The sequence below is a fragment of the Vicia villosa genome, unplaced genomic scaffold, assembly GCF_029867415.1.
Source record: "Vicia villosa cultivar HV-30 ecotype Madison, WI unplaced genomic scaffold, Vvil1.0 ctg.002260F_1_1, whole genome shotgun sequence".
NCBI classification, from domain to species: Eukaryota; Viridiplantae; Streptophyta; class Magnoliopsida; order Fabales; family Fabaceae; genus Vicia; species Vicia villosa.
In genome coordinates, this window is record NW_026705879.1 from 152518 (window position 1) to 163432 (window position 10915).

Here is a 10915-nt window from a genome sequence, read left to right on the forward strand (position 1 = left end):
AGAGATCTAAGTTCTTCCTGAGATTGTGAATGTACATTTTTAGCTAGTATTTGGAAAGCACTTTCATCCTCAACGGATCGCATCCTCTCATCTTGAAATTGGTAACTTCATCCTCTTTGTCTCAATGAATCACATCCTCTCATCTTGTATTTGGTAAGTTTACCAATTTCTAATCTCATGTCCTCAATTTCATTTTTAGTTATACTAGCGTGCTCATTAATTCTCCTTGCATTATCATTGACTTGTACTGATTTCTCCTCTAGTTTTGACAATGTCTCCAAGGTCTGGTTATACTGAAAAGAACAACTTCCTTTTGAGTAACTTATCTAGCAAGGTCTGACTTACAAAGAAAGTGAAAATTACAGTCAAGGAGAGATGGTCCATTTCAAATGCTTTCTAAGATAAATGATAATGCTTACAAGATAGAACTTCTCGGTGAGTGTGGTGTAAATGTCACTTTCAATATTTCTGATTTATCTCCTTTTTATGTAGGTAATGATGAGTTCAATTCGAGGTCGAATTAACTTCAAGAGGGAGAGGATAATGAGAACATGGAGCACAAAGACTTAAATAAAGTAATCCAAAGCTTTTAAGGTCCTGTGACAAGGACACGTACTAAGAGAATCAATGGTGCCCTTATACAATTCACGACCAAAATAATGGGAGCAATGGACTAATTGAAAGGAAATGGGTCAAGACTTGGCAATTTGATCCAAACTCATGAAAATGACATGACCTGTGGGCTTGCTGCTCCATTTTAATGTTTTTAATTTATTATGTCGTAGTAAAATGTGTAAGGGTTCAATTTGTCCAATTTTTAGCCCAAAACACTTTATTTCGTTTTTGTGTATTTTTTTAAACAATTTTAAAGCTTCCAAGGCTTTAAAACTCGTGCATATGCCTTTACATTCAAATAATAGGATGAAGAAAAGAAAAGGCAAAACTTTGAAGAAGTGAGAAAGAGAAAGGTGGGGCTGCATTAATCAAAGTGGTTATAAATTTCTATTATTCATCAAGACAATGAATATTCACTTTCTCCACCACCTTTAGTGTGTGACCTTTCATTCTCAATCGACTTGTGTATGATAAATTATTTTAACTGTTTACACAAAACTAGATTGCATTGTGTTCTTGTTTTTACTAAATTGGTGTTAATATAATAAGCAATGTTATTCCAGCCTAACATATGAATATTAAACATGTGTATTTTTTAGTTAGGGGTGTGTCTAGTTAGTAATAATTAGAGACATTATGCGTACAAAGTATGTTGGTTAGACGATGTTATTTTTTAGTTAGAGGTGTTTCCAGAGATTAAAATCCATACACACTTTGGGTACACAGTATGTTTGCTAGACTATGTTAAGTTTGAGCCAGGGTGTATTTGACAATTACTATCCATAAAAACCATGTATGCATATTATGTTGGTCAGAAGATGTTAATTTTGATTCGGGGGTGTTTCTCTGTATTACTATTCAGACACATGCTACATATAGAGCATATTGGATATGCTATATTAGTTTTGAGTCAAGGGTGAATCCGGATATTAATATCCTAAGACACCTTGCGTACAAAGTATGTTGGTTAGACAAGGTTAATTTTGAGTCATGGGTTGGTGTTTTCGAAGATTAATATCTGACACACCATCCGTAGAAAACATGTTGGTTAGACGGTGTATTCTGTAAGGGTTAATGAAAAAAAAGCTTGATTAAAATACTTAATGATGATTGGGAGAGGGGGTTATTGATTAAAACACTTAGGGCGCCTAGTTAAAAACTCGTGCCATTATAGGGGAAAAGAGTTACATCCTAAGGGTTATTGATTTACGAATAAAAATTAAAGTTACATAATGTTTCGCCTTTGGAGGCTACGTTCCCTGAAGAAATAAATTAGCTTCTCTTCTTCATCCTCATCTTGCACAAGGTCGGACTTATCATTGTATTGGTGGGTGATAGGTACAAATATAAGTGATCCCCCTATTTGGGAGGGTAATCACTATAGGGGATTCCAAGAAGCTTTTCATCTCTTATAACACTTATTTACACTTTTATGTTCACTTGAATTTTTCTTTTTTCTTTAAGGTTGCAAAGAAATGAATAAATTTGTCACTGAGCATGATAGAAAACCATATAATAATGTTATCTTGCAAGTTCGGACTTCTCATACTAATGATCACCTCATACTTGTATGTATTTGCCTCAATTATTCTCCTAGTTAACGTGAAGCCTAATACTTTACAACTTGCACCCTCAAAAGATCACTTGTTGGGATTTAGCCACATGTTATACCTTCTTACAAATTTTTAGCATTTGAGATCTTGGCCATCATATAATCAATGTTGACTCTAGGTTACGACCTATATGCTTAGAGAAAACAATTCCATCAATCTTTGAAAATTCGTTGTGGCGTTCTTCAAACCGAATGGCATTATCTCATAATTGTAGTTATTTCAATTGGTCATGAACACGATTTTTGGAATGTCAAGTGAGTTCATAATTTTATTGGAATGTTACATATAATAGCATGATAATCAAAAAACTGAATGTGATTACAATGATATTACTAAACAATCAAGTAACAATTAATCTAACTTCAAACGTACACGAGAAGTGTATTTCAAACTTATTTAATTGATAAAGATTCTATTATCATAGTTTTGAAGCTTAATCACCAAAGAGATCGTTTAGAGTTTAGAGACTTAGTCTAACACATACCTACTTTTACACAAGAATCGCTACGTAAGTAGTAAATCATAACCATATGTAATTTCTAGAAAATCAATAAAGCCTAAGCATACAATATTTATGCAAGACATAAAAGAAGAAAGATTAGAGAGAGTGTGAACATAAAATTTATAGTGGTGTAACTCATTCATTCTTTCTAGAGCTTAATTCACTCATCAATGGTTTTGCCATTAAAAATTCACATGGTCTTTCACAATTATGAAAAGTTAATAATGTTAGACATGTGAATTAATACACAAGAGAGTGTGAATTGTGGAGGTTTAAAAGTCATTGATTTAAAAACAAATCTTTTGATAAACTAGAGTTTGAAAATATTTTATAAAATGTTTGAATAAATATGCAGCAGAAATTCAAAGTAAAAAAAAATTACTAATGATAAAAGAGATAAGAAAAGGGAAATGACACCACAGAATTATACAGGTTCGGTCAAGATGACTTAATTATGTCCCCAAGAATTGATATTGAGAGTATATATATATATATATATATATATATATATATATATATATATATATATATATATATATATATATATATATATATATATATATATATATATATATATATATATATATATATATATATATATATATATATATATATATATATATATATATATATATATATATATATATTATGCTTACAATCTTTTATAAAGTTATGCCCACGAGCCCCCATATACAAGAAAATGAAGTTTCAGTCTAACTTCTAATCTAACAACGAACATGACTTGAAGTGGTTAGTCTTCACATCAAACTGAGATTTTGTGTAGACTAATCTCAAATCAAGACGGAGTTTTAAGTTGGCTATCCTACAAACCGAACCAGGGTTTAATACTAGCTGACCACAAATCCAACCGAGATTTATATTGGAATAATCTCAAACCTAGTAAGCTTTTATACCGAGATGAACTCAGAAATCTAGTGAGGTTTTACACCAGGCTTATCTCGAACCAATAGAGTTTTTAACTGGGCTAAACTCAAGAATCATTGTGGATATTTTTAATGGTTGATCTTCAGGAATCAAAAGAGAGTTTTTTCATTGGCGGAGCTCACGAACCAAACAGAGACTTAAGATTAATCCCCCAAAATACAAATAAGTACTTTTTAAATGGTTTACCTCCCAACAAAAATAATAAATTCCTAAAGAATTATTATTTACTCAAAGAATACTCTCAAAGTGTAACATCCCGATTTTTCTATTTTATTTATATAATAGCTATTTTATTAGTAGTATAATTATTTAATTATTATTGGTGTGATAATTATTTGATCATGTGTTAATATGCTAATTGGGGTATTAGAATTATTGGTAGAATAATGAGATATTAACTATTGGGCCTAATTAATTGAAATAGAAATAATAAGGATTGAATGTGTTATTAAGCCCACCTAATTAGAAAGAGATAGTAAGAGAAAACTAGGTTTAGTCTCTCATAACATTCATTTTTGAAAGAGAAGAGCGGGAGAGCTTAAGAGAAGAGAAAGATGGGAGAGAGTGAAGGGAACTAGAAGAAGAAGAAGGAGATTTAACATAAGGTAAGGGGGAGAGTCCTCATTATTATGGGTATATATGTATGCAATGGGTAGTTGTATGCTTAGGTTGTTCATCTCTTCAATTTCTCATTGTTTCAAATGTTAGGGTTTGTGTAGAATCCATGAAATTTGGGATTGAATCATGTTTTATGTTGTTATAATGTTAACCCATGAGTAGAAACATGATTAGGAATCATTTATATGTGATTAATTGTTGTTTGGATGAGTTTTGGTTGGTTAAAAACGATTTTTGGAAGTGCTGTCAAATTCTTTTTTTTCCAAAATCGCAGACAGTGCGTCGCGCGGTACAGAGCGCGCGTAGCGCGTAAACTTCTGACTTAGCGCGAGTAGCGCGACCTGTTATGCAATTTTGTGATTTTTGATTCTTTGACTTGGGATCCTGTATGCTTATGATTTAAGATGGATTTCCATGTGTTTTAATAATTTATTCAATGATGTTTGGATATGTTTTGAATCGAAATTGAATATGTACATGATACTTGAATTTGGTATATGTATAAGAAGTATTTGGTGAACGGTGTGAATAACATGGATTGACTTGTGTGCTATATGTTATGTGTAATCAATAAATGCTATGTGTATGCCTTATTAATTGATAAATGTGTGTTGTACAACGTTTTGGTGGATAATTCGAATTGCGCGAATTATTGTGATATGCTTGGATAATTAAGGTTATGTGATAATCTTAATAGCATATATTGTGAATTTTGCTGCACATGAATTCATGGGGAGATGATACTCCGAGTTGGCTTTGATTCTTGTGTAGAAATAGAGGCGTGGCTTTGTTCCTATGTGGATCGGAAGAGGTAAACTAAATGTTCATATTTGAGGGCTTTGGTCTTGTCCGGATTGAAAGCGTGACTCTAGTTCTTGAAGATGGATTCGGGAGCGGTGAGCTTGATGTTCACATGGTACCACATGCATGAGTCGCATTGGTTGCATTTGGAGTCACATTGATTTTGCTATATGATATTTGAATTAATGTGTGCTTATGTGATAATTGGAACTTGTGTTGTGTGCAATTATTGTGGAACTCATTTAATCATGAAGTGTGATGAATTTGTGGGATTGTAGTGTACTATTTCCATTGTTCATATGATATGTATCTATTATGATGTGAATTTTCACTCTTTTATTTGAATGATGTTCAAATCAAAGTATGAAAGAGAGGACCTTTCACAGTTCCTCTCTTTCATACTTTGATTTTAACATCACACAAGAATCTTGAATCTTCATGATGATGCTTGATATATCTCCATGTTGATTACCATCATCTGAAAGATTGAAAGTTTGAATCGCAAGTGATCATTAATCCTAAGTCTTCACTTGAAAGTCATTGGACTATAGTTTTGACTTTAAACAAATATCTAGCTTGATTTGGGAGGATATCTTGATCAACCATCGTGTGCATTTTTTAGCGCTTGAGTTATCTTCACCAGTTGTTTGACTTCAAGTGTTGTCATCATCAAAACTAAGCAGCTACTGGTTGACTTACATCCTTGATATCCATAAGATTTACCGTATTAGATCACTTCTTGACTATATCTACAAGCACATATATCCACAAGTACAAGAGTATATTTAGTAAACAAATAATCAACAATGATAAACACTACAAGCCAACAAATTACTTTATCCAAACACATGTCTAAATTGATTTTCCCTTATGTTATAGCAGAACACTGAAATTGCCAATCTTTCTAGATCTTCATTTGATCTTGATCCAAAATTCTTGCTAGACCCAAAGTTTCCAATCGGAGTTTTTGTTTTGCATCAACCTTTATTTAGTCCCACCGGTGAGCCTTTGTTCTATCCGAGAATGTTTGAAAACTCTTAACTTTGTTCTGCAACAACCTTTACACATTTCGGCCCAATTAAGTCTTCAATGAAATATAGAGAACACTTGTATATAAGATTATTGTTTGTTTTAGATTCTTAAGATAAAAATGGTTGTGGAAGACGAAAATGATAAATGGATTTGAGTTTTTAGCAATGGTGAAAAATAATGATGATGGGTGAATCGAAGTTTTTAGAGATGATGGAAGATAAAAATGATGGTGAATTTTGATTTTTAGAAATGATGGAAGATGGAGATGATAGATGAAATGAATTTTTATGAATAATGAAAGATGAAGATGATAAGTAAAAATAGTTAATGATTTTAAATACGAAAAAACAAAAAGTTACCAACGAAGTGTTGGTAAAAAATCTTGGCCGTTAAATATTAATATTATCAAATCAATGGTGAAAAATACAACTTCACCGTAATGGGCAAAAATCAACTTGTTCCAGCTAAATGCCACCTTAAAAACCATGCATTTTGGTATATCTCAAATTTTAAATTCTTCCGTAAACATGGGACATCATATCTTCCTCGTCATAGCAATTTTGCAAAGACTTTATCCAGTCTACTTCCTTTTGAAGCCTGGAAGTATGTTTGCAGAATCTAACTTCTCAAATTTGGCAATGCAATCTTTCATCCTTTTCAAAACTATTGGAGCGGCAGAGCGATTGCTTGAGATCTTTTCATTAAGTAACTTTAGTTTCTCAGCAGTCTCTGGATTTTCCTCACTGGATATGTTTTGCTCCAAAGCAACTGTACAGTGTATAATTCAAATTAGGTCAACACATACAAAACAAGTTCTAAGTCCTAACAACCAAATGGCAGAAGGATCATTTCTTTCAGATACAGATATAAGATAAAGTGAATCACAGTAATAATAATAACATGCAATATATATGCATATAGATAAACAATTGCAAGCACTTAGGTTAAAAAAAGGTAGCAGGGAAGATGAAAAAGATCAGTCATAAAAAAAAGTTTTATATACAATTTGACATAAAAAAATAAGTCAACTCTCCAAGTATTTTAAAAACAAAACTTGTTTTTGCTAACTTGAAAATATTCAAAATGAAGTTTGAATTTCAAATAGGTTTGAACTTTGAACCATCACTACAACAACAACAAATAAAGTACTTTCCAACAAGATGGAGTCAATTATACAGATGTAATGACGCTACCAGAAAGTTTGAACTATCACTATAGTCAGCACAAACAAATGAAGCCTAGAAGATGCTAGTGTTAGTTTGCAATAGAGAAGAGTTCCAAATTGTATCTCGATGTCACTCAACTTTTATGGAAGTTTTGAAGTCAGGCAGACAGGCAGGTTAGAAATATTGCTTCTGGAAAAACAAAGGGAAGGAACGCATTACTTAGGCATACATGCCGACAAAAAATGAAGAGTTACTTTCACACAGAAGATTAATATGATGACCAACATAACATTGAAACTATAATTGCTAAGTATCTTAAAGTTGTCCTGTTCAGTTCAAAACAAATTGTAGCATCCTCTGCACATAAGCAGATGCAGAGCTAAGCTCATAGCAAATGCCACTGTAATCCTTACATAAATAAAAATAAATAAAAAATTAGCCTTACCAACACATAGATCACCAGGACCAGCAAAATATTTAAGTTTCTGCAGTAAACCCAAAACAACAACAACCAAGTTTTATCCCACTAAGTGGGGTCGGCTACCAATAAACCCAAAACAAACAACAACAAAAAAAAGCTTAGCCTTACCAACACAGATTACCAAGATCATTTCTTATATAATAATCTACTTAAATGTGTTATACTTGTCATGCATTTTAAACCCAGTAAAGTACACGCATTACCTAGTCAAGAATCCTATGAAGCACAGACACAGACACGACACGCAACATCAATAATAATTTGAAAATGAAAATTGAATGTAATCACATGTGTCGGTGTCGTGAATAATTTGAAAATGAAAATTGAATGTAATCACATGTGTCGGTGTCGTGTTAGCGTACATGCCCATAGACACTAGCATGACTTTTTTCAGAGTGTCGGTGCTACAGAGCAAGAAACTACCGACACCAAACCAAGTTTAACAAATTGGAGCAAGAGAATATTCTTAGTTTAAAAGCAACAGCTATATAGACTTCAAGTAACAATAAAGTGTTTTAAATGTTCAAAACTAACTGTTGAAGCAATTTACAATACCAACAACCAGAATTAAGCAATCTCAAACAGCAACAATTTCAAACCAATCTAAAGAAACAGATTAAACTTTCCATAAAGCTCCACAAACAAAAACACATAAATTGGATAATCTTAGAACCATACAAAAACAAATTCAAATGGAATACAAAAATTAACTTCACACAAAACCAAGTAAGCCTCACAATAAATTAAAAATTATCAAACCCTAGACAACATTAAATTCCAAACATCAATCAATTACTTATTTATATATTATCTTTTTCCCAAAAAATGAATTGAATTATCAAACCCTGAAATGGAAAAGAAAACCCTAGAAAACAGAAAGGGGAGAAGTGTAGTGTACATGGATTGATTTGAGGAAGAAGGGGTCTTTGATCATCGAGAACCGAAATGAGCGTGGATTTGAGCTGATCCGGAAGAGTTTCTCGGTATTCTTGAATCTTGTGCGCCATTTTCTTCAATTCATGCTCTAACTTCTCCAACTCGGAATCCGAATCTTGATCTTCGGAGCTCCGAACTGTTTCATGGGTTTTTGAAATTTCCGGCGCCATTTTAGAATTCTAATGCTCTGCGCTTATGTGTTCACATTGTATAAACTAAAGAAGGAATTAGAAATTATGTTAAATTTGATAAAATACCTTTATTCTCTAAAATTACATTACCTCAACAAATTATATAGTTTAAATGTTGGAGCAACCAGGGGTAACCAGGGAGCTTATTATACTTGGAACACACATCATTTGTCTATCTAAAATCTTAAGATAATATATATATATATATGGGTTCTTTTATTTATAAAGTGTTCAATCTTGTGGAACTTCTTCCTCACTTGATTTTCAACATTAAATATATTCTAAAATTATTTTTTAATTTAAACTATCTATTTACTGAAAAAATTATTATTATCATTATTATTAAATATTCCTAGACAATAGTGACATTTTAAAAGGTGGAGTTTTATATTTTTATTTTTGTATGTTCTCTTTGCTTAAAAGAATCTTATTTTAAAGTCTCTTGATATCTATGTTCCATGGAATTATAATCGGGGATTGCTAAATAGGCCCTTATATAATTATATCACACTTTTATAATTTTAAAACTGTTTTTTATGAGTTCAGAAATGTATTTCCGGACGTATTCAAATCACAATTAAAATGTCATTTTTTTGAGAACCACCACAATTATAAACAAAATGTGGTATGGAGATGCATCTTCGTATGATATTTGAATATATTCAGAGACGCATCTCTAAAATATTCTCTGAAAATTATTGAAGACGTGGTTGATATAAAGGGGAACTATTTTAGAGATACATCTCCGGAACCTTCACTGATTCACATCAGAAAAACATTATTGTCCAAATAATCGATTTTTGTATGGACAACTTATATTAAATTATATTAGCATAAATTAAACTAAAGTTTAAGTTAAAAGAGGGTAAAAATTCATACGTTAATAAAAAAAGTCAAGATATCCAATTACATAACAAGAGACCGAAAATACATCTGAAAATACCAAAAAAATAATGCATCCCAATATAAACTACTGAGTATGTCAGATCATCTGCCTCTGCCGCCTATATTGCACAACATTCTATAACTCGACAACCATGGTCTGCATGAGGGGCGCCAACTGGGGAGAACTATGCCTCTATGGCTCCTCTACTCATCTCCGCAACACGCCGACATACTATTGTCACGCTCTCTCGGTCACATCCCAAACCTCAAGTATCTCCTGGTTAGCTGGCTTATGTGGTTCTCCAGGAGTGTCTAGCTACTTGTCATGGTTTTATAGGGTGTCACACCATATCATGTTATGGTGTGACACCCTATAAAATCATGACAAGTAGCCCTCAACACAAGTCCAGTATACATGAGCTAACTGCCGACGATACTCCTCTGGTACCGGGTGATTACTTTGAGTTGTAATTTGTCAGTCACTCATAAGCTTCTAAGCAAGAGTGGATTGTGTGTCTTGGAAGTGTGTCTTCTATTATTTGATTGAAGTTGTTATCAGTGTTGTGTGATTGAAGGGAAGTGACAAGAATCTCATATCTAGGAGTATCTTAGATAGTAATAGACCGGTAGTGATTAGGTGAGAAGATTGTAAATCTGATATTGTTTACTTAGGCTTCAAACTAATACTATTTTAGTGGATTTCTTCCCAAACTTCAAAGTATGTGATGTTGCATCGAACTGAATTAACAATTATCTCCGTTATTTACTTTCAATTGTTTACCATACTTGCAAAATATTTCTTGTGACTGATCTTGATCTAATACCAGTGTCGTGACATCTGGTTCGACATCTGATACCTATGTACCAGAATTTCACCTGTAATTACACTATTAAACCACAATTTTGCAGCCTTTGTGTGGATCTGTTGAAGCATATGTTCACAAACAACAAACTTCAGTTATTTTTAAATTGTTTACCATTATCTACCTCGACATTAACCAGTTTAACATCCATACACAATAGCATTGGGTACAACACCAGGGTGCACCATTGATGCAACCAGTATAAATAGAATAAAATTAAAAGTTAACATGAAAACAATCTGAAAACAGTATGAAATCAAACTTCTA

At 32.4% G+C, this 10915-nt stretch overlaps 1 protein-coding gene across 1 annotated transcript; it reads right to left on the minus strand.

Annotated features, from left to right (window-relative positions):
• Nucleotides 1–6495: 6495 nt before the first annotated feature.
• Nucleotides 6496–9004, minus strand: LOC131638314 (uncharacterized). Its single transcript, XM_058908864.1, has 2 exons — nucleotides 8672–9004; nucleotides 6496–6894 (listed from the first exon to the last, which is right to left on the minus strand). Exons 1-2 carry the CDS (start codon nucleotides 8877–8879, stop codon nucleotides 6707–6709), a joined length of 396 nt encoding a protein of 131 aa, XP_058764847.1. The 5' UTR covers nucleotides 8880–9004; the 3' UTR covers nucleotides 6496–6706.
• Between the last annotated feature and the right edge of the window lie 1911 nt (nucleotides 9005–10915).